The sequence below is a fragment of the Physeter macrocephalus genome, unplaced genomic scaffold (genome assembly GCF_002837175.3).
Source record: "Physeter macrocephalus isolate SW-GA unplaced genomic scaffold, ASM283717v5 random_606, whole genome shotgun sequence".
NCBI classification, from domain to species: domain Eukaryota; kingdom Metazoa; phylum Chordata; class Mammalia; order Artiodactyla; family Physeteridae; genus Physeter; species Physeter macrocephalus.
In genome coordinates, this window is record NW_021145958.1 from 19,862 (window position 1) to 47,212 (window position 27,351).

Genomic DNA, 27,351 nt, shown 5'->3' on the forward strand with positions numbered 1-27,351 from the left:
CTAGGACCACCTAATCCAGCCTGAGTTGGCCACGCAAGGCTTTCCAAAGGCAGGGGCACCCAGGTACATCCGGAGGCATGCGTAGGAGGCAGCCACGGGAAGAATGGTCTTCCAGTAAAAGCGGCAGCATGTGCAAAGGCAAGAAGCAACAGGGCTCGGTCAAAGTTGCCCAGTCCAGCAAGAGGACAAGGAGCCCTGCAGGGTTGGTGTGTGGTAAGGGGTGGAGCTAGGAAAGTAGACAGGGGCCAGATTACGGAGGGCCAAGAGGATACTGCCCCGAAGTCAGGGCCTTACCCTGAGGCAGTGGGGAGGTGGCAGGGGGACACATCAGCCATGTGGAGGAAGAGCTGGAGACGATCCAGTGTGGAGGCTGGGCCCTGGCTCTAAGGCTTCCGCCTCTTGCCCAGAAGCAGCCACGGCAGCCTAGAGGCTTCAGGCCGCCAAACAAGACTGAGAATTTCAGACCCAAATGTTCTGTTCTGTCAAACTTCCAGAATTCTATAAAAATCATCAGGGAAGCTAGCACCTTCTCTGAGAAACATTTCTACCCAAGATGATGACAACTACAAGAGCTCTGATTTTTACTGGGGAAGGAGGTGGTTATCACTCCTACCTCAGCACCCCGCTGGCAGATGGGGCCAGGTAAATGCAGCTCAGACACTAATTGCCCTCTCCTCAGCTTCAGCCTGGCTCAGGAAATAGCTGGGCTCTTCAGCCCCCGCCCATTCATCCAGACCCTCATTCAGAATGGGCAACAGGATGTGGGACTGTCGTGATGGATGGTAGACCCCAGCTGGCCCATGTCCATGGGGACATGTCTTTCCTTCTAGCCAACAAGGCTCAGTCCCACTATGAGCAGCCACAGACAGGCCTACGAACTTCTCTGCTCCTGTGACTTTTTAAAACAGGCATTTTGTAGCAGGTCTCCTGAGCAACTGTCCTTGCTAAAGTGCCCAGCACAGAGCCTCGCACACAGCAACCACTCAGCAGCAGTTTCTGTTAAAACTGGAAGCCTCACCATTCATTAAGAGGTTGCTGAGGGAAAGGAAGGGCGATGTGGACAGAAGGAGGGAAGTTGGAAACCACTTAAACTGAACTTTGGGATTGCCTCTGGATTTCAGTTATCCAGGCCCTCACCATGCCCGACCCCCAAACCAGCCAAAGAAGTTGGTTCTTGATGCTACCATTTTAGTTATATATATTTTTTAGTGCCTTAAGGCAATTTTATCCCAAAGGATCACTTGATTAAGTCAAGTGCTATAGAGATAAAGGCTCTTAGAGGCTGCTGGAGGCTTGGTTCCAGCCAGCAGGCTTCCTGGGCCCTTCTAAGGCACCTCTATCCCCCAGTGGTCTGAGGGCATGCAAGGGGTACCCACTCACCCCGGCCTGGAAGGCAAGAGGGCAGGAAGGCAGCCCCAACCTCAGCTCCAAACAGTCAAACAAGCCCCAACCCACAGCAGCCATCAAACAGCAGTAGGTCAAAGGCAGGGTAGCGGAGGATTTCTAGGGCAGAGCATGTGTCTCTCTGGAGTCTATTTCCCCCATCCATGTGTGCCACTGTGGGGGCAGGGGGAGGTACAGACACCGAGGTCCCCACCTCAGGCACAGAAAAGCTGATGAGGACGACACCAGGAAGCAAGGGGCCTGGGTTCCAGGTCAGGTTCCACCCCTGCTGGCTGTGTGCCTGTCACTTGTACAAAGTGCATGTCAGCTTAGGGTCGGGGATTTTATTTTTCCCCAGATGAGACAGTCTATTTCAGTAAACGTTAGAAAAGCTCACTGGTATGAATACATATCTAGCTTTAACTTCCATTTTATTTGACATTTACTATGTGAGAGGTAGTAGGGTAGATTTTGCACACATAATCTCATTTAATCCTCTCAACAACTCCATGAGGAAAGTGAGGGTCAGAAAGGCTGAGCCCTGAGCCCTAGTCCCACTGCTAGTATGCGGCAGAGCTGGGATTTGAACTAGGGACTGTCTGTCTTCCGAACCCTTTGCCCTTACCCGCCATACGGTATGGGAACTAAAGAGAGTCGGTCAGTTGCCAGCCTAGACCCTTCCCCGGCCCCGGATCTCTAAGACCACAGAGAGGCTCTAAAGGAAGGACAGAGTCTCCCAAAGAGTCACTTTTCTTTATTCTCAGTACCCCCGATCTCACAGCATGGTCTGTGGGAAATCGCAGGGCCTTGCCAACACGCAGTCTTCCTTGCACCCCACCAAGAAGCTGAAGCTCCAAAGGCCTGGGGATCTCCAGCTGTGGCTCTTTCTAAAAGCAGTTCCTGGGCACAACGTTGGATCAAGGTTTCTCAGTCATTCCTAAGTCCCCTTCCCAGAGCACAGGAACAATACAGCAGCTTGCTCCCCTGGCTTGCTGTGCCCATCCCAGGGAAAGGTGGGGAGGAACTCCAGAAAGCGGGTGTCTCTTGGTTGAAAGAAGTTGGGACCTGGGCCTTTGGTCTAGTTTAACCTGGGGCGGGTCAGGCTCCTGGGGAGGCTCCCGAGCAGGCCCAGGCCAGACCACTACTCAGCAAATGCGGAAGTCTTCACCATATTTTGCCAAAGTCCACCTTCTTCACCGACTTGGCCTGAAAACACCTGAGTTCAGAGGGACATGAATGACAGAAATCTCCGGGTTCAATTCTGCTGGAAGCCACCGTGCTGGGAGAGGACTTCTTTCACTTTGTCCACAATGGTGCCCACCTCAGCCATGGCCCCCAGACCTAGGGAGCAGAGTTCGGCTATGACCCTGCAGACTGAGGCAGGGAACCATCCCCCACCCAGCCTCACCCACTGCTCCCCGAGTGTCCCACCCAGAGCCCAGTGCCTGAGAAGGCCAAGACCAGGCCTGAGCCAGACTCAGCAAGATCCTTCTGAGATACCCCCAGGACAGACCCCAGGAATAGTTACAGCAGCCATCTTGCACTGTATGGGCTGCATGCCAGGGAGGATACCAGGCAGTTTACCTAACAACTCTGAGAGACAGGAATTACCATTTCCATTTCCCAGATGAGAAAGCTGAGCTGGAGGTCACAACAGGCTGGGATCTGAAGCTGAGCTTTGCCGCGGCCGCAGGCTGTGGGAATGAGCTGTGAGCCTGGCCAGACACCCACCTTGGTCTCCACAGACCAGCTTCTTGGCCACACAGGGGATCTCGACATAGCCGAAGGCCTTGAGCTGGCCCACCTGCTGCTCGGTGATGGGGTGCTCCCACATGGCAGTGTTCATCGCCGGGCAGAAGAGCAGGGGCTTGCTGCGGTCCCAGGCCCGGATGACACAGGTCTGTGAAAAAGGTGGGGGGTGCCTGCTGCTCTGCCTGCCACCCCTCCCCATCCTTCCCAAATCCCACCCACCGCTTCTGGGCCACAGCCAGCTGAGGACTTGGGATGACTGGGAGCCACTGTCTGAAGGGAACTGTTTCATATACTTTGAGGGTGGGGCTGTGTCTCCTGGTCCCTCTCACCTCCCCATAGGCTCTGTCACAGGGCCCTACACACAGCAGGTGCTCTACCAACACTAGCAATGGCCTAGCCACCTCCAAGCAGACCTCCCTTTCTGTGCAGAAAGGGCTCCCTCTGCCCAAGCCTCTGTCTTTCTCACAGTCAGCCACACCTCACAGACTGAAGCAACCCTGGGAAGCAGGGGGCAGGTCTGCAGTTCCCACAAAGCTAAGGACCAGACTGCCCAGCAGGTGGGCTCATCTATCCTGACACCAGCTCTACTTGAGGCCAACTAAAGCTTGGCCATGAAAACAACATCTTCCACATGACAAAACCCTCTCCCATGTGTTATCTCATGAACCCTCACTGTGACCCTGTAAAGAAGTTGCTGTCCCATTTCACGGAGGGGAAGCTGTACTTTCCAGAGGTGAGCCATTACCCAAGGACACACCAGACGATGATCGAGGGCAAGGCTTTGCACACCACCCATGCCATCCTCCACTGCATTGTGCAACCTCACTACCTCCCGATGTCCAGGCCATCCCACCAAGTCACATACCAGAGCAGCTATGAAAGGGACAGATCAGCTTACAGAGTCTTTAGCGCTGTGAGCTTTGCAATCACATGGACCTGGGTTCAAATCTTGCTGTGCTATCTGCTGTTACTAGCCATGAGAACTTGAACAAGTTCTTTCATGCAGGGAGTATCAGCTTCCTCTCTGCAAAAGCCCTCTCACTGGGTGGTCTTGAGGGCAGAGGGTGAGAATACTTATAAAGCTCTTTGCACAAGGCCTGGCACAAAGTACAGGCTCCAGAAATAGTAGCTCCTGTTATTACTACAGGCATAGGCTCCCTGGGCCAGGGGCTGCCTCGGGGAGAAATAAGCTCTGGGGCCCGCAGGAGTGTGCTCCCCTGGGCTCTGACTGCTTCAGGCGCCTCCGCCTGGGCTGTGGGCCCCTCAGGGAGACAGCGGCTGGCACACCCCTTCCCTGAAGTGGAGTCTGTCTGCAAAAAGAGGGGGAGTCCAGAGAACAATGCCACGAACAGGCCAGGAAAAATGCCTGCCCTCCTCAGTGCCCCTGCCCTCTCCTGGGGACAGGAAGGAAGTGGGTCAGCACACAGCCTCAGGATCTGGGGGCTTGCGTCATCCCAGACACAGCGTTTGTTTCCCACCAAGTCCTCGCAATGAGGCAACCTGGCTATGAGTGGACAGTTTCAGTCTACACTTCCTCTTGGCCCTGTGCCACCTGCTGCTTCTGCAGAAGTCATGAGCATACCTAGAAGAGCCCCTTGACTGCGTGTGGGGTGGGTGTTGGCAGGGCTGGGGTTCTCAATGACCTCAAAGGAAAGCACACCAACCAGAGCAGAAACTCAACACCTCCATGCCCCACACCTCTCTAGCTTTTCCCACCTCATCTCAAAACTCAGTGCTTCCTGGACAAACCACAGCTCCTCCAAACCTCCCAGCAGCAGGAGGGCTGAAAGGAGGCATCAGTTCCCGCAGTCACTTCTGTTTGGCCAATGTTGTGTGCAGCACCTCAGGCTCTGCCCCTGGGAATCCGCTTGGGTGGAGAGAAGGCTTGGATCCGGGTCAGGAGACCAGCTGCCAGCTATACTGGTGACCCAGGGAAGTCACCTCCTCTTTCTGGATCTGCTTGGTTATTTAGCACAAAGAAGGGCTAGAGCCTGAGTGGGCCAGAGGGCAGACAGAGATGCACATCACCCAGGCCAAGGGCCCTGAGACTGGGAACACAGGTTCATACCTAGCACACTGCTCTAATGGCACCCCAAGTTCTAGACACTGGAAAGGGAAACGATCTGAAGGAGGCAGGAAGCAGGGCAAGCTTCTTTTGGGGAATATAAGGAAAAAACATCTTTTGAGAGAGCACAGAGCCACAGACCATGATGACAGCAGTGTAAGATTTGCAGTTCTTTGAAATACTTGCACCTTCAAGGGAAACCTTTGAGGCAAAGGGCCTCAGGGCTGGTCCTGGAAACATATTCCACTGCTCAGCCAACTCAGTAGGAGGGAACCCCAAAGATTTCAGGGAGTGGTGGCAGCTTTGAAAAAAAGAGGGAAGCAGAGCTTTCAGAAGTAAGGAAGGAGCCCTCAGAGAATTGGCCCAGGCCAGGGCTTAGCTCCTAGAGGTCGGCGTGCTTTGTCACATCAGCTGGCTACTGACCGACCAGTGGGAAGCCTGGAGATTTGGTGAGATGGTGCTGGTTACACACAATGCTGACGCACTTAGATGAAAGTGGCCAGGAGCCTGACCTGCTTCGCCGTCCTGTCAGTCAGGCACTAGCCCCACCAGGAAGCCTCTTGATAACACTGCTCCTAGGCCTGCCCTCCTCTGCACTCCCCCACCCCTGCTCCTGCCACACAATCTGTGTGTTGCTCTTCTGATCACCTGTGCTCTATTTCAAATGATGCTTAAATCACTAGCAGCTTCTTTGAGAAGTACCTTAAGCACCAATCAACAAGCATACGAGGAGACTAACCTCCTATCTAACCCCCAAAACCTTGACCCAGCTTCGTTAGTCACTTCATTTACTTTGGCTGTTAGCCAAAGTAAAATTACTGATTGCCTCATACATACAATAAGCATTTCCTGAATGCCTACTACATGCCCAGTACTGTGCAAGGTGGTGACTCCATTGTCAAAGGACTGACTGTACCACACACCAGAGCATACTCTAAAAACCCTCTCCTTCCAGACTGTCAGCTCCCTGTGTCCTCTGTGTCCCTCCACACAGGGCCTGACACATGGCAAGTTAAAGCTCAATGGATGAGGGCAGAGGGATGATAAGGGAGAGGGAGGGGGATCACACCCAGTCTTCCCAGGATGATCATGTAAACAAAGGCTCTTTAAGGACAACAGCTCCCTGGAGGTCCCTCAGGCCTAAGACAATCCCCACTCTGTACAGCTGGACTCCTCTTCCTCTCCTCCACCTTGGGCCTCTCGTCCTTTCTCCTTTCTTCCCCTTTAAGCTTTCCATAATATACAGGAAAACCACATCTCAGCTTTGTGGCTAAAGCTACAGGGGAGATAAGTGTGCCTGAGAGATCCATGTGGAAGTAAACGCTCTTATCCGATTACCCATGTGGATATCCAGGTCCTGGTGGGAAGTCAGAGCTAAGGTGGGCAGGCAACGGGGCTGGACAGGGAGACCAGCAGAAGACCATGTTGAGGGCAGCCCATGAACTATGGACAAAGAAAGAGGAGCTGAGCATCGAGGGGCAGGTGAGAGGTGGACACCCTCAGAGGGCACCCGCAAGTCGAGTCAACCCATCAGTACCAGGCCTTCTCCCCACTTGCTGGAGCACAGGTGAGGCCAGGTGGAGGGTTGTCCAGGGGGCTGTGTTCCAAGCAAACAGGCCCACCATAAAGGGACTCCAAGGTGAGAACAGAAGCAGTCTGCAGCTCAGCAAACTGGGAGTGAGGCCCAGGGAGGGAGGAGGGTCCAGGGAGTCACTCACAAGCAAGTTGTCACAGATGCCACTGGCCACCTTTCCCAGCGTGTTGGCATCGAGAGGAGCTACCAGCATGAGGTCTGCCCACCTCCGCAGGTCAATGTGGAGAACTGGGTCGGATCGGCACTTCCACATCTGGCAGAGGGAAGGAAGTGGGGTCACCGGGCTGGCCATTCTCAGTGTGGAGGGAGGAGAGGCAGGTGGGGTGAGGGCCAACACAGACCAGGTACACTAAGTCAGGAACCCAAGGGAGACCACCTGAGCGACCCCCACCCAAGTTCACTGCCACCCCTCTTGCAGCTAAGCTGGTGAACATTGGCTGTGGAGCCAACAGCCTGAGAGAAGCCAGGCCTGAGGAAACAAACGCCCCTTGTCTCTCTGAGCTATTCCCTTTATGGTTTGGTTTTCAAGAGAACTGACATCTGGCAGGGAACTCCTGGCCTGTCTGCTTGAGGCGGATGCTTGGGTTGTCCAAGCCAGTGGAAAGGCTCTGGGCGGTGAGAAATGGAGGGGGTGGGGTGGGGAAGACGGGCCAGCCAGAAATGTTCTAGGCTGAGAATGTTTAAAAATGCCTGGCAGGGCACCCCTGTGAGGCCCACACTCGATGTCTAGTGAATCGGCCAGTGCCTGCCCCTCTGCAGGAGAGCAAAAGCAGAGCCCGGCAGCCGTGGGAAGTGAGGCGCTCTCCACAGCCCCGACGCTGGGAGCCGCGTGGACAAGGGTGGTGGGAACAGAGCTCCTCTGTGGTTTCATCAGCCCAGATAAATACAAGGACACTCAACCTCAGGCACAGGGCCAAAGCTGAGGTCTGCCTGAGGTGGGAGGAGACTGCGGGCCTCCTGCAGGCCAGAGCTAGACAGATGTTTTCCTCATCGCCTCTGCCCAGAGAGCCCTGACCGCTGACTTGAGCCTGGCCTGTCTGCTCTGGCCACCAGAACCATAGGCTGCAGGGAGGATGGTCCTGTCCTACTGGTAGAAACACGATGGAACTCAGCCCTGGGGCCCCCAGCACTGACCTCCCATTCATCAGCGTCGCTGTAGAGGGTGACAGGAACATCCTGGGGACTGTAGAAATGTTTGGCTCTCTCAGTTGTGACCACTGCTACTTCCAGCTGTCACCAAGAAAAAGTTGGGTGGGGGTGGAGAGGAAAGAGAAACTTACCAGAGCCACCGGCCTGGAGGCCACACAGGGCCAGGCCAGCAAGAGCTTTCCTCACAGCCTGGCTGTGGAGAGGACTTCTCCCTCCGAGGCAGCGAGCCCCATGTTTGCATAGCTACTTCCGCTGCCACCCGAAGGTCAGGCCTCACCAGGTGCAGCCGTTTCACTTCCCTATTTGAGGGGCTGCCGAGGAATGAGTCACCAACTGCCCAGCGTATATAAAGCTGCAGGCTCCTGCTGCTCAGGCAGAGACAGACAGGAAGGGAAATTAGGGCAAGAGGGCCACGCAGGCCATGGCAGGCAGGAGGGGCCACCCCAAGGAGGCTCACAGGTCCTGAGCTCTGGGCCACACCGCAGATCTGCCCTCTGCAGGCAAGGCACTGGGGAGCTGGGGTCCTGCATGTGGTGTCTGCAGCCGTGGCCCAGCGAGAAAGCAGGCAGAGTCCCTTGCCGTACTTCTAGGAACAAGGCTTCATGGGCTCTGGCTGCAGACAGGCTCCAGGAAAAGCAAACCTGTGTGCCCTACACTCATGGGGCAAGAGTGATATTTACCTTCACACTACTCATTTAGCAGATAAATTAATAATGCAAACAAGAGGGATGGTTAAGGTGCTTAACAGAACAGAAATAGCACATGATAGAGTGAACAGCACTAGACCAGTTCCCATCACTTGTAAAACGAGATGTCAGACTAACAAGCATGCAGATTAAAGGGGCCCAGAAGAGGTGGCTGGGAGGGGAGGGGTGTAGGAAATCACATCTTTGGGGGACATTTATCCAGGAGGGAAAAAAGTCAAGGGTGACAAGGACAGAATCATCAACTAACCAGAGCAAGGGTCATGGGTGGCAGTGTCTGGGCTAGACTATTTGGCCTGCATGGGGTTACAAACTTTTTTTTTTTTTGCTGTACCATGCAACATGTGGTACCTTAGTTCCCCGATCAGGGATCGAACCTGCGCCCCCTGCAGTGGAAGCACAGAGTCTTAGCCACTGGACCACAAGGCAAGCCCTGGGTTATAAACATTTTTAAGCCAAAATATACAAATTGGGAAATTTCACATAGAAAATCCAATTTCCTGGCTTCTTTTAAAAAACGGAGTGGGACTTCCCTGGTGGTGCAGTGGTTAATAATCCACCTGCCAATGCAGGGGACACGGGTTCGAGCCCTGGTCCGGAAAGATCCCACACGCCACGGAGCAACTAAGCCCGTGAGCCACAACTACTGAGCCTGCGCTCTAGAGCCCGTGAGCCACAACTACTGAGCCTGAGAGCCACAACTACTGAAGCCGGTGCACCTAGAGCCCGTACTCCGCAACAGAAGAAGCCACCGCAATGAGAAGCCTGCTCGCCGCAACTAGAGAAGGCCCAGGCGCAGCAACGAAGACCCAACTCAATCAAAAATAAATAAAATAAATAAATTTATTTTTTTTAAAAAAACTGAGTGATCTGGCACTGCTGGGTCCACATTCCTGCTTGATAATGACTTGGTGGGACTTGGTGGGGCTGCCTCTTTGGATGGGCCGTGCCCATGCCATTTCAACCTAGTCCCTGCCCCTCCCTATCATCTCACCAAGGCTCCCTCTCCTCATTTGTTTCCTGCCTTTTGTGGGTTGTCAGACACTGTTCTGCACAGTACCTAGGAGTAAAGCTGGAACCAGGGAGTAGAAATCTCAGAGAGGCAGACTGCAGAAGAACTTCAGAAGGTCTGGTGCTCCCGGCTCTGCTGAAGAGCTCTCAGATTTGTCCATTCTCCTGCTCACTCCCCCTTGGAACCTACCATCCCCCAAACTTGCACAAAACCTGAGGGACCTTTTTAATGGTTGTTTAAACCAAACTCCTGCTGAGTAGGGGAGTCCCTTCTAGGATTGCCCTGAATGAGCCTGGTCCAGTTCTGAACAAGATGGCAAATGAACAGGGCTGCTGTCCCTCCACGCAACCCAGCCCTGAAGATGTCACAGGACCAGCACAGGTAGGGAGAGCAGAGAAAGGCAGGATGGTGCTGAGACTCTTAAGACACAAGACAGTAATGATGTAAGGTGTGGGGCATAGTAAGTTAGAACTAACCACAAGAAGAATAATATATAACTTCTGAACCAGCAGAAGAAAATTCAATCTACACAATAAAGGATAGGGAAAGGAAAAAAAAAAAAGCAGAGAGAACACATGATAAGTGGAAAGCATTAAATAAGATAGAAGAAGTAAATCCTAATAGAATAGCAATTATAGTAATTATATAATTGGCTAAACTCCCTGATCAAAATTCAGACTCTCATACTGGATGTTTTAAAATCCATTAATCACATCAAAATGTGTCTGAAAAGACACATTTAAGACAAAAAGATATATAAAGCTTAAATAAAATAATAAATTTTCAGTTAAATAAAGTGGACTAAACTCTACTCCCTCTCAAAAGCCCACTGAAGGGGCTTCCCTGGTGGCTCAGTGGTTGAGAGTCCGCCTGCCAATGCAGGGGACACGGGTTCGTGCCCCGGTCCGGGAAGGTCCCACATGCCGCGGAGCGGGCGGGCCTGTGAGGTGCCGCGGAGCGGCTGGGCCTGTGAGCCATGGCCGCTGAGCCTGCGCGTCCATCCGGAGCCTGTGCTCCGCAACGAGAGAGGCCACAACAGTGAGAGGCCCGCATACCCCAAAAAAAAAAAAAAAAAAAAAAAACCCACTGAAATAAAAGTAAAGGGATTTTTTTAAAGGTATGAATCACCAGAACAAAGAGAAGAGGACAAAAACATAAACAAAAACCCAGCAGTTAAGATATGTCAACACATAAGATATGGAAGTGGAAGGAAGCATTAACAGATCAGATTAGATCAGACAGGATCAGATTTTTTTTTTTAATGAACGTTCAGGGAACAAAAAAGAACTCTTGGAAATTAAAATTACAAATAGTCAAATAGAAAATTCAATATAAGTTTAGAAAAATTTTCCAAAAACTAGAAGAGAAAGATAAAGAGATGGATAATACTTTTAAAAAAAGATGAGGTGGTCCAGTGGTTAAGACTCCACGCTTCCACTGAAGGGGGTGAGGGTTTGATCCCTGGTTGGGGAACTAAGATCCCACATGCCACATGGCACAGCCTCCCCCCCACCCCCCCAAAAAAAAAGATGAGATCAGAAGACCAACTCAAGAGGTCGAAAATCTGACTAATAATGAGTTCCTGAAAGGGAGAACAGAAAAATAGAGGGGTGAAAATTACAAAAGAAATAAAATGAAATTTCCCCAAACTGAAGAACTCAGAGGTAGGAGCCATCTCTTCTGCCTACAGAGCTCTGAGAAGGTGGCAACCTGTTAGGCTCAGGGAACTTGAAGTCTCATATCCCTGGCATCCACTGAGTGTAACTCAATGGAGCCTGAGCCCACATCAGCTCTCCTGGAAGCCACATCCTCCTACTGAAGTATATGGGGTTTGCAATCAGCAAAACCTCACAAGTTCTTTTCACCCATGTTGCTACTAAACCACAAGCCCCAAACTGTACTTGCATTGTTACTTTCCCAAATGTAGTCCCTCACATTTCCCTGGTGAATTCCACCTTTCCAGAGTTGGCCCAGTGTTTGCTCAGTCTATGTAAAGAGCTCCAAAAATCTCAATCCTGTTCCTCCTGGCCTGTTCTCAGCCAGTACCACCATCAGTAGCCCCAAGACACAAATCCAAATGATGAAAAGAACAAGGTCAAGAGCAGAGCCCTTCACCAAGGTCCACAGGTTGGGAGGCTGGGGTGGGAAAGAATCAAGAATGAACCCTTTCCAAGTAGGATCTTTCCCTGATTATAAACATGCTGATAACATTACCAGGTGGTCCAGGGGGATGTCCTAAGATTCCATCAAAGCCCTCACCAAATCCAAAAATACTTTGTCTAATATCCAAAATAATATAAAATAAAATTGATATGGCTTGTCCCCAGTGAGCCCAATCAAACCCCAGTAACAACCATTTTCTAAGTGCTTTTCTAAGGGCTCACAAGCTTTGTCTAATTTGTGGAGCCTACCTCTTCTGCCTTTTTGATAAATGGACATTAGTCATCTCCAGCCTCTAGCCCCTCTGCTGTTTCCCACACATCCTGTAGGTCACCAACCGCAACCTCAGCACCCCAGGACAGAACTTGCCAAGTTCAGGAGATGAATCACCCAACTTGGGTTCAAGTCTCTTCTACCACCATTTGTCCTTTTTCGAACTCAAAAGAAAATAATGGAAGCAAAGTGGACTCAAGAGTCCCTGCCATTTCTTCCTGTCCCCCCACTAATGTTATACCATTGGCCTCCAGGACCAGGCATTGTTCCATTGCTCTTTTTCTAAATATATGTAACAGCCCTCTTGGTTGTTCTGAGTTTCACTGCAAGCTTCAGCTCACTCTGGTGACCTCTGGACCATATTCTACCTTTATCTTTGGTTATGTCCTTCTTTCCATTTAACTGCTTTCCAGTCTCCTTCAACAGACGGCTTCCCAGGTAGCCATATCAGTTTCTGGTCACTGCCTTCTTTTCCTTAAGAGGACTACTTTCTTTCATTTCTAAGAGCTTCCTGACTATCCTGAACAATTTGCCACTTAAGATCACCCCAGTTCATCCTCTCTCTATTCTGAAATTTGGAAAGCTGCTTCCTGAAGATTGAGTTCCCCTGCTCTCCCCAACTCCCAAACAGCCTGCCAGTTCTCAAAGTGAGGATTGTGCCTAGGGTCAGCCTTCAGAAACATTCCCAGTTTGGTGATGGCCCTCTTCAGGGGCTCCCTCCTCCCTCTCAGCTCTACCCTTTCCTTCCCTCTACATCCCCCTCACAGTCTCCCCCTGGCTCCTGGGGAATTCCAACCAGGGGTCCAAGTAGGCCTCCCACCCTGGTCCATAGCTGCAGCTTGAGCTCTTCCGTTTATTTATTTATTTATTTAACATCTTTATTGGAGTATAATTGCTTTACAATGGTGTGCTAGTTTCTGCTTTATAACAAAGTGAATCAGACATACATACACACGCCCTCCATGCGGTCACAAAGCACCGAGCTGATCTCCCTGTGCTATGCGGCTGCTTCCCACTAGTTACCTATTTTACGTTTGGTGGTGTATATATGTCCACGCCACTCTCTCACTTTGTCCCAGCTTACCCTTCCCCCTCCCCATATCCTCAAGTCCATTCTCTAGTAGGTCTGTGTCTTTCTTCCCATCTTACCCCTAGGTTCTTCATGACACTTTTTTTTTCTTAGATTCCATATATATGTGTTAGCATACGGTATTTGTCTTTCTCTTTCTGACTTACTTCACTCTGTATGACAGACTCTAGGTCCATCCACCTCACTACAAATAACTCAATTTTGTTTCTTTTTATGGCTGAGTAATATTCCATTATATATATGTGCCACATCTTCCTTATCCATTCAACTGATGATGGACACTTGGGTTGCTTCCATCTCCTGGCTAATGTAAATAGAGCTGCAATGAACATTTTGGTACATGACTCTTTTTGAATTATGGTTTTCTCAGGGTATATGCCCAGTAGTGGGATTGCTGGGTCATATGGTAGTTCTATTTGTAGTTTAAGCTCTTCCGCTAGTCTCTCAATCTATCCGTTTCTGGCTACCCTCCCAGGTTACACTGTCATTGTTAGGGAGCTTCTTGGGGTCAATGTCTTTCCTAAAGAGTAATGTGAAGAGTATGTAATGAGCCCATTCTTCCCAATGTCCCTCCCTTGACCCCTATCAAGCAGCCACCTCTCCTTGGCAGTGACCCTGACCCCAGTGTTGTCTGGCAGGCCCAGGCTAGTTTTTCTGGTTTTAGAAGTATGTCACTTGATCTGATTCTTCAGTTCTGTGGGCTTTGTTCTTTCATTTTCATTCACTCTGTAAAAAGGTCCTGGGAGCCAAGAGCTAGGCCCTGGGTTGGCACACATTAAAAAAAAGAAGGCATGTTGTGTTACCTTCTGAGATACTAAATAACTTGGACTAGTCACTCATTCACCCTGACCTTTCCCTCAGCAAATGCTAAGGAGTCTTGGCAGAGCAGAAAACTCCTGAGGACAGCAACCCTCCTTGGCTTTCTCTTACACCCTCCTGGGTCATCGCAGAAGTGGGGCTGGACATTAAAACAATCTCTCACACACGTCAGAGTTCCTGAAAAGCAGCTCTGTGCTTGGCCCCCTGGCGAGACCCCTACTAACAGTTTTTTTTTTTTTTTTTGCGGTACGTGGTCTTCTCACTGTTGTGGCCTCTCTCGTTGCGGAGCACAGGCTCCGGACGCACAGGCTCAGCGGCCATGGCTCACGGGCCTAGCCACTCCGCGGCATGTGGGATCTTCCCGGACCGGGGCACGAACCCGTGTCCCCTGCGTCGGCAGGCGGACTCTCAACCACCGCACCACCAGGGAAGCCCCAACAGTTTTTATGTCTTAATATTTTTAACCTGAACTTCTGTGTGATGTGACCAAGGCTTGGCCAGACCCTATTACATAAGCTGCCTGCATTTTGCTTAGCATTTATAGAGATTTCTTCCTGAAACAAGTTGGCAAGTCTGGTGTTCCTTTCTCTGTTGAAAATACATCAGCAATCCCATCTGGGGCTCCTGGGGAGTCAGGGAGGGGAAATGGAAAACAGAATTTGGGGCAATACTTCCATTTTTACTTTTAGGCCCCTGGTCTGGCCCAGGCTGCTTCTGGGGCAGATATCAAAGGGATCTGTAGAGAAGCACTTTCACAGCCACAGGATGAGATAAATCCCATGGCTTGAATGTCCACCTCCAACTTCATCTCTGGCCCCTATCCATTACAACCATGAGCCAGTAGCACCCTCTCCTCAAGTATGACAACCAAAATGACATTGTCCAGTGTTCCCTAGGAGGCAAAACTGCCCCAGTTGAGAACCACTATTCTACAGAATCATCCAATAGAACTCTCTGCAGTGAAAGAAACATGTCACACCTGTGCTGTCCAGTATGGCAGCCTCTAGCCACAGGTTGCTATTGAGCACTTGAGGTGTGGTTGGTGTGACAAAGGAACTGAACTTTTGGTTTTATTTAATTTTAATAATTTAAATTTAAATTTGAATGTGGCTAGTGGCTACCATGTTAGATAGCACAGCTCTGGCATATACAAGTAAAGAAGAGCCCCAGCTGGAACCCCCAGCTCAGTGGCTAGAAAAGAGCAGGTGTTTCTAGTAGGGCATGTGATGATGGCTCCATAGGAGACTGATGAGGACTCTAAAGAGGAAACACCAGCTATGACTTAACCTGGCACAAGGCAAGGAACCCAGAGTTTTAGTGGCTTAGTCCTCTGGGCTGACACACACAGCAGAAGACCCCGACATTGGGCCTCCCAGTGTTGACACTGGTAGTGTCCGGGGCCTGGGGGCCAGCCAAGAAGCTGGCATGACCCTGAGCATGGGGGTGGCAGGCATACTCTAGAAAAAAGGACTCTGGGTGCCGTCAGCACATGGGGTTGGGGTCGGGGGAAGCTGTGGAGGAGGTGGCCTCATTAACAAATCCCCGAGGGAGTACCGGTTGGCTGAGTGGGTGTCCCAATGGCTCACAATGATGTCTCCACTTGACAAGCATTTACTGAGCCTACTACACACATGGGAACCAGAGGTGGTAAGGGCTCAGTGTGTCTGTCTAACAAGTGGGTGGGGTATATATGACCCCTGACTATAAAGCAAGACAGACCAGGCTGGAGTTCACAACTGCCTGGGGATTCTCAGCCTCATGGCTGTGTTTAGGTGGAGTAGAAAATGCCCATAATCTGAGCTCAAGTCCACTTGCTGATGGTAGTCAGGAAACCGGCCTTGAGCCCCAGTTCTGCCAGCCCACTGGCTGGGGGAATCTCTGGCAAATTCTTCCTCTCTGGCCTGGTTTCTCCTCCGGAGCCATGAGCCATCTGGACCACAGGGCCTCCAGGGGCCCCTCCAGCTCGCTGCGCCTCCCAGCCCTCTTGTGACCCTTGTCCTTTCCCACCAGGCTCTGCCGTTCTCTCCTCTGCCTCCAAACCGGCCTCCTGGAGGAGCTGGTATTCTAGTCGCATGGCCCATCCTGCCATTCAAGCAGGGCATAGCTGCCAATCCCTCCCCAACTAGAGAAATTTCTAAAGAATGAAACTAGAGAAGCAGACTGCAGAGGCTCTCCATAGGGACGCTATTCTGGAGTAGCAGGGAAGGCCCCTGGGTGCAAGAGCCCTCGGCCCAGGGCTGGCTGCCTCCAACCAGTGGCCTGCAGAAGTCACTCCCTGGGGGAGCAGGCCAGGGAAGGATGGGGCTAGCCAAGCCAGCGCAGGTCCAGAAAAATGCCTCAGAGTGCTACTGCTGAGTAGACTACTTTCCACAGCAGGACCACAGAGCAGGCAGGTGGCTCCTGCCTGGGAAAAAAGAAAAACCTCAAACCAGGCCATGTTTCTCCTGCTCTCCTTTCCTCAGTGAGCATTATTAAAAAAAAAAAAAAAAAAAAAAAAAGCATAAAATTACAAAGAACATTCCATGATATCCCCACTAAAAGCCCCACTGACTTTAAAAAATAAAATAAAATAAAATAAGGGGACCTCCCTGGTGGCACAGTGGTTAAGAATCCACCTGCCAGTGAAGGGGACGTGGGTTCGATCCCTGGTCTGGGAAGATCCTACATGCCACAGAGCAACCAGGCCCGTGTGCCACAACTACTGAAGCCCGTGCGCCTAGAGCCCCTGCTCCACAACAAGAGAAGCCACCACAGTGAGAAGCCCGCACACTGCAATGAAGAGTAGCCCTCGCTCGCCACAACTAGAGAAAGCCCATGCACAGCAACGAAGACCCAACGCAGATAAATAAATAAATAAATTTATTTAAAATAAATAAATAAATTTATTTTAAAATAAATAAAAAATAAAACAAAATAAGTACACAGAGAAGTTAGAAAATCAAAATTGAACAGAATGACACAAAATGCAAGTCTCCCTTCCTGCCCCCATCTCTCCCCAAGGGTAACCACCTCCAGGTGGAAGACCACAGGCAGTAATTCTGATATGTGAACACACAAAAGGAATCATACTATATGCCAGCAGTTGGCAAACCTTTTCTATAAAGGGCCAGATACTATTTTAGGCTTTGTCACAACTACTCTACTCTGTAGTAGCAAGACTGTAGCCATAGGCAATACTTAAATGAATGGGTGTGGATGTGTTCCAATAAAATGTTACAGACACTGAAACCTGAATTTTATATGGCACAAAATAATCTTCTTTTGATTTTTTTCAACCATTTAAAACCGTAAATAGTTTACACATGTATGGTTTGCAGGCCATACAAAAACAGACAACAAGAATTTGGCCTGTGGGCCACACTTTACTAACTTCAGCACCTTGCTCATTTCACTTATATCTTGAGGACTGTCCCACATCAGCACACAAGATCCACCCATTCTTCTGAACTGCTGCCTCGGAATCCATCAAGAGGCTGAACCACAACTGCACCACAGCTCTATTGCTGGATATTTTGTTTGCTTCAGTTTTCTTTTAAAATTATAAACAGTGCTAAAATGAACATGCTTGTACATGTGGTGAACTTTTGTACCCTATAGCAGCGGTCCCCAGCCTTTTTTGGCACAGGGACTGGTTTCATGGAAGACAATTTTTCCACTGGTCGGTGGGGGCGGGGCGGGGGGGACAGTAATTCGAGCAATGGGGAGAGGCAGGCAGATGAAGCTTCGCTCAGTCGCCCGCCGCTCACCTCCTGCTGTGCGGCCCGGTTCCTAACAGGCCGAAGACCAGTATCCGTCCGTGGCTCGGGAGTTGGGGACTCCTGCCCTATAGGGTTCAATCCTATGGGTGAAGCAAGGGCTGTGACCATTTTTGCTTTCTCTAGATATTGCCACAACAGTCCTCCGGAAAAGCAGAATTTACTTCATTCTGCATACGAGCAGGGCCCTCTTCCTGCATCCTTAACAGTCCTGAATGTCCTGACAGGCATTCTGGAAACAGCCTTTTCTAAGGCCAAGGCCTGCCAACTCCCTGGGTGGGAGATTTTTTCCACTTTTAGAAATCCTCTTCTGGCTCTCAGCCCTGCTGACACCTACCCGGCAAAAGCTAGAGAGGTGTTCTGTTTTCTCCTCCATAGTGAGGAAGGTACCAACCAAAGGGCAGAAACTGACTAAGCTAACTGTTCAGATATAAGTGCCACTCAATTACATGACGATCATAGAACTGCAAAACAGCCACAGCCCCTACACCCCAGGACCTTCTCTCAGGCTGCCTTTGGTCCTAGTCCTTTTTGTCCTCACATCTAGAATCTTCTACCACTCATGCCAGAAGAGGCCTTGGAGATGTATCATTTGGGTACCTGGCCCCCACTTTATTGCAGGGATAAGAAAACTGAGGCCATAAAAAAGACCTGACTTGCCCAGAGTCCCAGCGTGAGAAATCCTCTATGTGCAACGCCTCTTTTGAGGGAGGGCTGGCTCCCACTGTCCAACTCCTCCCACCTCCCACAAAGCCTCCAAGGCTTCTTTGCTGGTGGCCATTCTCTCCAACTGCTGGTGAATGAGGCAGAAAACCAAATCTACCCCCCCCCATCACTCCCCCATCGTCTCCCTGGTCTGGCTCCAGGTCAATGGTCCTCCTGGGAAGCCTGAACACACTGGTGGGTCAGGAGTAATCCTGAGCCAGGTCTGTAGAATCATCCAGCTCCCTGCCGCCCATATCCCAGCTGCTCGTTTGCTAGTCAAAATCTAGGGATCCCTAAGGGAGCTCAGCAAAGCCTCAAGCATGTGAATCCATGACTTAGGCAAAGAGCTGAGAAGGACTGCTCCAAGGGACAAAGACTACTCCTGGAGGTGACCCAGAAGGGGGGCACTGGGGAGATCAGTACCATCAGGGAGTGTGGGGAAGAGCCAGGGGAAAGGCCACTGCCCCGGGGCCAACACAAGGCAAGCAGGGATCCCCCTTTGGTTACCAACACCTCACAAGGACTCCACTGAGCAAATCCAGGCTCTCTGGAGAGCTGTCTACCCACAGGATGAGAGGGATGCGGGCCTCTCCACATAAGCGGATGGACGGTGGCTCCAAGGCTCTTCCCACATGGGCCGTCTCACCAACCTCAACACCCCACACCACGTGTGGCTGCCCCAAAGGACACGACAACAAGGGAAAAGGAGAGGGGGACGGACAGGAAACAGTGTTAAGCACTTCCGTGTGCCAGAAGCTGCGCCTAGTCGTGGGCACAAGATGGCAGTTTCATCTGTGTCCCCCTCCCCCAGCCTTGCAAACATTCCTGAGGGGATGGGTGGCAGCCATCATCTTTGGCAGGCTCCTAGAGGCTAAGTCAGGGAGTCCTCTCTCCTTGTCACTGCCCTTCTGGCTGCCTGACCTTCAGCTTCAACTCCAGCCAGAGACAGAGAGCCAAGTCCCATTCCACACGTGGCCTGTCCCCCACAGAGGCTGGACTAAAAGGTCTAGGGTAGGCTGGAGAGCCTCCCTGCTTCAGGCAACCCTTTCCTCACACCCGCATAAATGCTGGCTGTGTGGGATGGCAGGAAGCAGTGGAGCTGCCATTTCCCTCTGCTCTGAGGCTGCTCATCTGTTTCCTGGGATAGGACTCCCTGCCCCCACCTACCCCAAGTCCGGAAATTCACTTGCTCTGCGGCTATGGGAAAAGGGAACTGCATGGCTCCCTCCCTCCCCAGAGGGCGGTGGCAGAGGCTGTTGCTGCAGCAACGCTTCCAGGCCTCCCGCCCTCAAGGCTCTAGCTGGCCAGCTCCTACCAACGGTTCTGGGCACATGAGGAGGGGGCAGGCCGAAGGGGTTACTGCCCCAAAGCACCAGTGCCCAGCCTCAGAGCAGCCACAACACTCTCCTCCCTTCCCTCTTCTGGCCTGACTGGCATCCCTGGCTGCCTGGAGGGTGGGGAGAGGGGGTGACTTTCTGGGTATAAGTTTGTGGAAAGTTTAAAAAAAAAAAAAAAAAAGCAGCTTTCCCGCCCTTGCCTGTGACTCCCGACATAGTCATCTGCAAGTGAGCGCTGCTCCCTGCTGGACACTTAGGGTACACCCCCCTGCGCCACCCTGAGTTATGTGCTATGCAGATTACAAGCAAGGAAAAAAGCACAGCCTGGGCCTCAACGGCTTAACACGCCACAAAACCAGTGTCTGACAACACAGGCAGTGTCAAAGATAACCGATGGTTCCACAGCTTGGTCAAGATTCTCTTCTTAACCAAACTTTAGTCAGGCTCCTTTGAGCCACTTTTTCAACTAGGCCCGTCTTTGGGTTTTCGTCCTCCAGAGCAAGATTCCTGCTAAGTTGGCTTAGCCAGAATCCCCTACGCTCAATATCTGATCAGCCTGGATATCTCATCAGGTTCCTCATCCCCCAACAGCCCCCAGATCACCCTGGGCTGCCTTCAGCAAGAATACACACACACACACACACACACACACACACACACACACACACACCCTCTCCTTGGCTACGAATCTCCCTTCAGCAAGAATACACACACACACACCACACACACACACACACACACACACACACACACACACACACACCCCTCTCCTTGGCTACGAATCTCCACTTTTCCTTGTTGTATTCAGAATTAAACCCAGTTCTATACTGAGATCTATTTTCCCCTATTGCAATAGTTTTTCTGAATAAAACCTGTTTTTACCACTTTACTTCTAGTTTTTCTTTAATACATCAAATGAGTTTTAAAAGGAAGGGAGCAAAACCACATGGGCTGAGGCAGGCCAGGAAGGCTTTTACATGAAGTGTTTGTGGAGAATTTGAAAAGGCAGGGAAAAGTAGGCAGGGCGGCACAGCCTGGAAGGGGCTGGGCCAAAGCAAAGGCCATCAGGGTGGAGCGTGGGGTAGTTGGAGAGTGGCAGACCAGCGAAGGGCCTAGGTTACCAGACGAAGAAGTGGGGTTATCACCAGCTGGCTTTCACATTTTTTAAAGCCTTGAACTTTTCCTGCAAAAGAATATGCCCCAGACCCCTACATATAAAACTGATCAAAGTTGAGGTGATCTGACCAAAGGCAGGGGGCTAAGCCCCCCACCTCCAACACACTGTGGTGGCCCCTGGGCATCTCTGAACACCTGAAGGAGCAGAGTTTGAAACCAGAGCTGCGGGCAGCGGGGAGCCCCTAAGGTTCCAGTGCATTTGTACTGACAGGACACCCATGGCATCTAACAAGGAGGGAGGATAGAGCCGCAAGGTCCAGGATGGAGTGAAAGCAGAGGCAGAGAGCCCAAGGCAGACAGGGGGTGCTGAGAACTTGCTGCACTTCTCCAGCCAGCTCTTCTCTCATGCTAGGACTTCAGGGAATTCAAAGCCAATGTTTGGGAACCCAAAACCTCCATTCACCACAGCGCTCCTTTCGCAGTCTCCCCTCACTCTCTGTCTACTACCTAATCTAGCTCCTGGTTATACTGTCACACTGGTCTCTGTCTCTTGCGTCCCCCACATACCAATGCACACAGAGGACTTCCACAAACACCATGATTAAGAAAAAGAAAACCCTGTGCACTGCACAAAAACAGGCTGGCCCCAGAGCATCAGCCCTTTAATGCCCGAGGCTGTCTAGTAGGCATACTCACGCCAGGAATGTCCAAAAGCCTTGACACCAGAAGAGGCAACTTCAGGGCTGCAACACTCCCAGTGACACCCACAAGAACATGGAACCGTCTCTCCACCAAGGGTGCAGCAGCTGAACACGTGGCCCTGGGTTCCATGTGCGGTCTGGTGGCTTTGAGTCCTGGGAGCTTGCCAGAACTGGGCTCCATAAAACTCTGCCAGGATTTAGGATCTAAAAGCAGAACAGGGGGCGCCTGCTTCATTCATACATTCAACCAAAATGTATTGAGCACCCTGTATTAGAACCTGAGCCAGATGCTAGGGTTCCTGAGGGGTCAACAGTCCCAGCTTCTGGGAGCACACAGTGTGATAAGAAGGTCAGACACCCTCACCCCACGAGTCAGTCACAATGTAATGCAGCCAGTGCCATGAGGCTGTGCTGCCTACGAGTTACTGTCTGAGGAAGTCAGAGACCAAAAAAATAACATTCAGGTTGAGTCCTGCAGGACAAGGAAGTTTTTCAGAGAAACAAGGAAATAACTTTGCAAGAAGGAGCAATCTTGCAGAGGTGAAGAGGCCTGAGGGGGGTGGCAGGTCTGGGGAACAGAAAGCAGCTTAGCAGTGAGGCTAAAGCGTGATGGAGGTGGGGTGGGGGCAGTGAGGAGGGCAGAAGGTAAGGCTGCAAAATCAGGTCAAGGACTAAGTGTCAAGAGCAGTGAGGGCTATGGTGTGTTTTCATTTTAGAAAGACGGTGCTGGTAAGAAGTGTGGAGGGGGCCTTGGTGGTGAAGAGACTGGAGGGGGCAAAGGAGCCACTGCAGTGGGCTAGGCTGGCTGAAGAGAGTGGCAGGGCAGGGTAGGTTCCAGGGATGCCTGTGGGGTAGAACCCTATGCAACAAAGGGGTTTGGGTGCTCCAGGGAGCTGAGAGATTTGCCTCTCTGTCCCTCCCTGTGGATCAGGCACCACCCTACAAATCCAAGGCCGAGAAGAGACAAGCATAAAAAGGATAAAGGCCACCCCATAAGACCAGCTGCCTGGTTTCTTCCTCTGGCCCTCAGATGTTGCTAGAAGTGAGTGTTCATAATATGGCTGATGAACACATCAAAACCTACATTCTGGCAGACTGGGCCAGCAAAACATACTCCATCAGCAACAATTATCAAGGACCAACTACATCTAGCGCCGGCAAAGAAATTGTGGAAGAGACAGCTGCTGCCTTTAGGGAATCTGTGCATGAATTGAGAAGACAGGAGTCATACCGGAAATCACTTGAGATGGGTCCTTCTCTGGGATGCACCTTTTTGGTGATCACTGATTCAATCTGTACATCAGTTTCCTTGCCTTTCCCTCTCCACTTTCCCACGACCACCAACACTCCCAGCAAACTCCCTGAAAATGAGATCTGGTCTAAACACTAACTGCCAGACAGGTATCGGGCCTGTAGTAGGTCCTGAACATCTGCCGAATGAGTAATAAACTGTACCCTCTGAAGCAGAGTGGGGCAGAGAACAGAAGCTTGGCCTATGAATCAGGAGCCCTGGGCCCTGTCCATGGTTATGCTCCTGACCTGGTATGTGATCTTGGCTCAGGGTCATTCCCTCCCTGGACATGTCTCTTCATCTGAAAAATGCAAAGATAAGAACAGGTGATCTCTGAAGCTCCTTCCATCAGAAAACTTCTGAGTCAATGCATGAAAGACAGAAGTAAGGGACTCAGTCTACATGGAGGTCCTGGGAGATGTACTCAAAAAGGGTAGAATCAACAAGGGGAAGGCAGACCAAGGCAGACCCCGAGGAGGAAGTCCAGTGAGTCACCCAATGGCTATCTATGTGGCTGCACACCCATAAGGGCTCCCTCTTCACTCCACAGGCCCCTTGGTTCCTTAGGGCCTCTTTGCCCATTTTTTTGCCTTCAAGACTCAGTCACATAACCACATGAGCTGAGGATCATGTTTGGGTCTATTATTCCACTCCTATCTGGAAGGGTCTCCGAGGAGCCCAGACCCTTCTCAACAGGCATTAAGCACAGGCCAGTTCCCTAGAACAGAACTTCCCCCAAAGTTCCATTTGCCAGCGATCTCAACCTCTACTCTACGTCAGGGCCTCAGCCAGGGCCATGCTTGCCCAGAGCAGAACTGAGTCTACTCTAGGGCCTGGAGAGCCCTGTTAGCAACTGACAAGGTCTAGAGGGCCTATCAGCCAGCTTCCCAGAACTAATCAGTGTGCTAGTGAGCACCCAAAGTAGGTGATAGAGGCACATTCTGGACTCTCCAGGGAAACCCGCCTGCCAAATCCCAAACCTTGACCCTGTCCTACCCCAGACAACTGGTACAAGGACATGGAGATTCCTGCAGAACCAGAAGCTGAATTTAAAACCTCGTCCAGGGAACTCCCCGATGGTCCAGTGGTTAGGACTCGGCCCTCTCACTGCCGAGTGCCCAGGTTCAACCCCTGGTCAGGGAACTAAGATCCCACAAGCTGCGTGGTGCAACAAAAAAAGAACCCCCAAAATAAAAATAAAACCTCCTCCACATCAAATTGATATCATTCCTAGGGAATAGGTTACTGAAAGCAATCAGTTAAACGTGGGGCAGGAATCCATGCTGGTGACTTCAGCTGCTTCCCCATAGCAGGTGGTACAGCCCAACATTTACTACTTAACCTGCTGAGCGATCTTTGTTAAGGACCAAAGCCCACCTATCTTTCTAGAAGGGGGGTGGGGGGCGGATATGTACTTGAGGATCAGAAAGTGGAAAATTTAACCAACATCTGAAAGCAAGGTCACATCAGTTCAATCTGACAGTCCCATGTAGGGTGACAGTTGGCAGGAGTTCTTTCTTTTTTTTTTTTTAACATGTATTTATTTATTTATTTTTAATTTAATTCTTTTTTTTTAGCCATGCCACGTGGCATACGGGACCTTAGTTCCCTGACCAGGGACAGAACCTTGGCCCACTGCATTGGGAGCACAGAGTCTTAGCCACTGGACCACCAGGGAAGTCCCTTTTTAAAAAAATATTTATTTATTTGGTTGCACTGGGTCTTAGTTGCAGTAGGCGGGCTCCTTAATTGCAGCACGTGGGCTCCTTAGTTGTGGCAAGTGAACTCTTAGTTGTGGCATGCATGTGGGATCTAGTTCCCTGACCAGGGATCGAACACGGGTCCCCTGCAGTGGGAGCGTGGAGCCATATTCACTGCACCTCCAGGGAAGTCCCAGCAGTTCTTTATGTTTACTCTCAAAAAAAGATCAAATCCCAAACCAGTAAGTCTATTACTCTACCCAGTCCCTGTTAGAACCATCTATTTGCACAGCCAAGGTAGCTGTAGACAGCACCTCATTTTCCTGAGCTCTGCTCTACTCATAGGAACTCTTGAGCAGCAGAAAGAGTTGGCAGGCAGAGAGGTTATAGGGCTGAAGGCTGTGATTACTGAGCCTCAAGCTCCCAGGGCACCAGCCATGCAGGTAACCACATGCATAGTCACAGCCAGAAAAATGAGTTTCTCTGTCCTTCAGAAAGACAAGGCCAGACAGAGTAAAGAGCCTCAGCTGTGGCAGACTTGTGATGTGTAAGTCTCCTTCTCTGATGAGTTTAATTAGGGCAGAGTTAAGTAAAAGTTTCAGGAATACTTGCCAGTCACAATATTGGCAAGTGTGCAGCCAGGGCAGGACCAGGGCTAAAAAAAAAAGCCAGATGGGGTATGAGCACAGCACAGGAATGATGAAGAACTGGGGCCTAGGAAAAAGCAGAACCAAATTTGGGTGGGTGGGCAGGGATCCAGGATCCATTAAGAGCTTGAATCCTTTAGCCTGACGTCAAAGTTCCTACTACTGGCCCCAAGAGTCTGCCCTAGCCTCATCTCCCACCAGTCAATACAACTCTGCCCGAGTAATAATGAAACACCTATAGTTCCCCATAGTGGTACTCTTCCCCCAAACCCAGTCATTAAAAGGAGTCACGTGGCCACAGGGGCACTTTAAACCCCTTCCTCCAAGGAAAGGCAAGGAACTCTTCAGGGAGAGCTCAAGGTCTTGACATTCTGCTAAGACTGCTCTTCTCTCAGGACGTCTCTGGCGGGCCAGTGGTTAAGACGCTGAGCTTCGAATGCAAGGGGCTCAGGTTTGATCCCTGGCTGGGGAGCTAAGATCCCATGTGCTGCCAGTGCGGCCAAGAAAATTAAAAACAAAAAACAAACAAACAAAAAGACTGCTTTTCTCTCAAAACAGAAGCAGGTATGCTTCCAGAGCCTGCTACTCCTGGAATCCCATTAGGCACCCCTCCTCAAGGCCACATGTTGGGGATATATAGATATATATTACATTCACACGCAGTGGCTACTAGTGAGGGAGTGACTAAGAACTGCCACCTCTCAGTCACTGGGAGAGATGTGGAAAACTCCTGCCCCAAGATACCCACCACTTCCCCAGCTTGGGAATCTCCCCTGGCTATTACCTGGCACAGGCCTCCAATACTTCAAAGTATAGCACGAAGTTTTTCTCTGGCAAAATTTGGCCTCACTTTCCTTTTTAATGCCATTCGGCACTTTTAGGTGGAGCCAGGGGACAACTGCAATATCCCAGGGCTTTCCTTTTTCTATTTTACCAACTCGTAAAATATAGTTTGTACTTTGGGCCATCCCCATTCCTTTCTGGAGGCAGGCTCATGGATTTTGTTTTTGTTTCTTTAAGACAAGAGGTTAAGTGTGGGTAACCAATAGGACCACCTTTCAAACTAGATTAAATGGTACTGGTTAACTGCAGAGCAGCACGAAGCCGGGCTGGGAGCGTGTTATATATATATATATATATATATATATATATAAATGCCCCACTTCAGGATGGAGAAGGGAAGGGGTCCATAGCGCTCCAGCCCCACAGGTTCCACAGGCCCTACACACTCACACAGCCGCAGACCCGCAGCGGCAAGCAAAGCTTCTCGGGCACCGATAGGAGGGGGAGAACACACACGCGCGAGCGCACACAAACACACAGACACACACAGTGAGATCACACACAGAGCCACAGACCCAAAATCGCGAATGACGCTTTTCCACCCTCCGTCCTGCCCCACCGCGAGAAACCAGCCTCCAGAGGGCCCCCCAGACTCCTCACCCGCGTCAGGCGCGTCTCGGGGAAGCCCCCAAATATCGCGGTACCTCGGTCCCCCCTCCCACAGATCCTGACTGGCACGCAACGCTACCACAGTCGCCGGCAGCCTCCGCGACTGCGCAGACTTCTGGGAGTTGTAGTCCACTTCTCAGCCTTCTGGGAACTGTAGTCCATTCCGGGGAGTCCTGTCGGGAACACCAGCTCCCAAGTTCTCGGTATTTCCTGTGCTCATCTGGGCCTGGCCCAGATTGTCTGACCTACTTAACCCCGCCCCAGCCCCATCCCACACTGCTCATCACTGCAGCACTTAATACTTAACATTTACTGAGCCTCTTGTATGTTTTAAGTGCACAGGATACAGAGCTAAATCAGACTCTTCCCTGCTCTTGAGACAAAGAGGGACACAAAAAATTACAGAATAAGGTCCATGAAGAAGGAGAGGGTCCTAAGTAACAATTAGAGGCAGAGAAGCCCTCTCAGAGAAGGAGTCACTCAAGGTGAATCTTGAAGGATGACCAGGAGCTTAAATAAAAAGTGCCAGAACGGCCCTCCAAGTGGAGGACACAGCATTGGCAAAGGGAAAGCAGCAGGGGAAAGCACGTTGGATACACTTCCCTGCCTTCTTCATTCTCCAGCATCCACAGGCCCCTGGGTCCTC

At 50.9% G+C, this 27,351-nt stretch overlaps 1 protein-coding gene across 1 annotated transcript; it reads right to left on the reverse strand.

The window, feature by feature from the left end:
* Nucleotides 1–1,708: 1,708 nt before the first annotated feature.
* Nucleotides 1,709–26,717, reverse strand: PPCDC (phosphopantothenoylcysteine decarboxylase). Its single transcript, XM_028486079.2, has 7 exons — nt 26,697–26,717; nt 23,155–23,207; nt 21,611–21,819; nt 7,929–8,024; nt 6,919–7,047; nt 3,115–3,283; nt 1,709–2,724 (listed from the first exon to the last, which is right to left on the reverse strand). Exons 2-7 carry the CDS (start codon nt 23,195–23,197, stop codon nt 2,639–2,641), a joined length of 732 nt encoding a protein of 243 aa, XP_028341880.1. The 5' UTR covers nt 23,198–23,207; nt 26,697–26,717; the 3' UTR covers nt 1,709–2,638.
* Nucleotides 26,718–27,351: the final 634 nt, after the last annotated feature.

What these genes read in the sequence shown, in the direction of transcription:
- PPCDC (XM_028486079.2), bottom strand. Translation starts at nt 23,197, where the DNA reads ATGTCCAGGGAGGGAATGACCCTGAGCCAAGATCACATACCAG. An exon ending in GGCTTTTGGACATTCCTGGC is followed by an intron (nt 8,025 to 21,610) that starts GTGAGTATGCCT and finishes TCTTGGTGACAG; the next exon opens with CTGGAAGTAGCAGTGGTCAC. An exon ending in GCATCTGTGACAACTTGCTT is followed by an intron (nt 3,284 to 6,918) that starts GTGAGTGACTCC and finishes CCTTTTTCACAG; the next exon opens with ACCTGTGTCATCCGGGCCTG.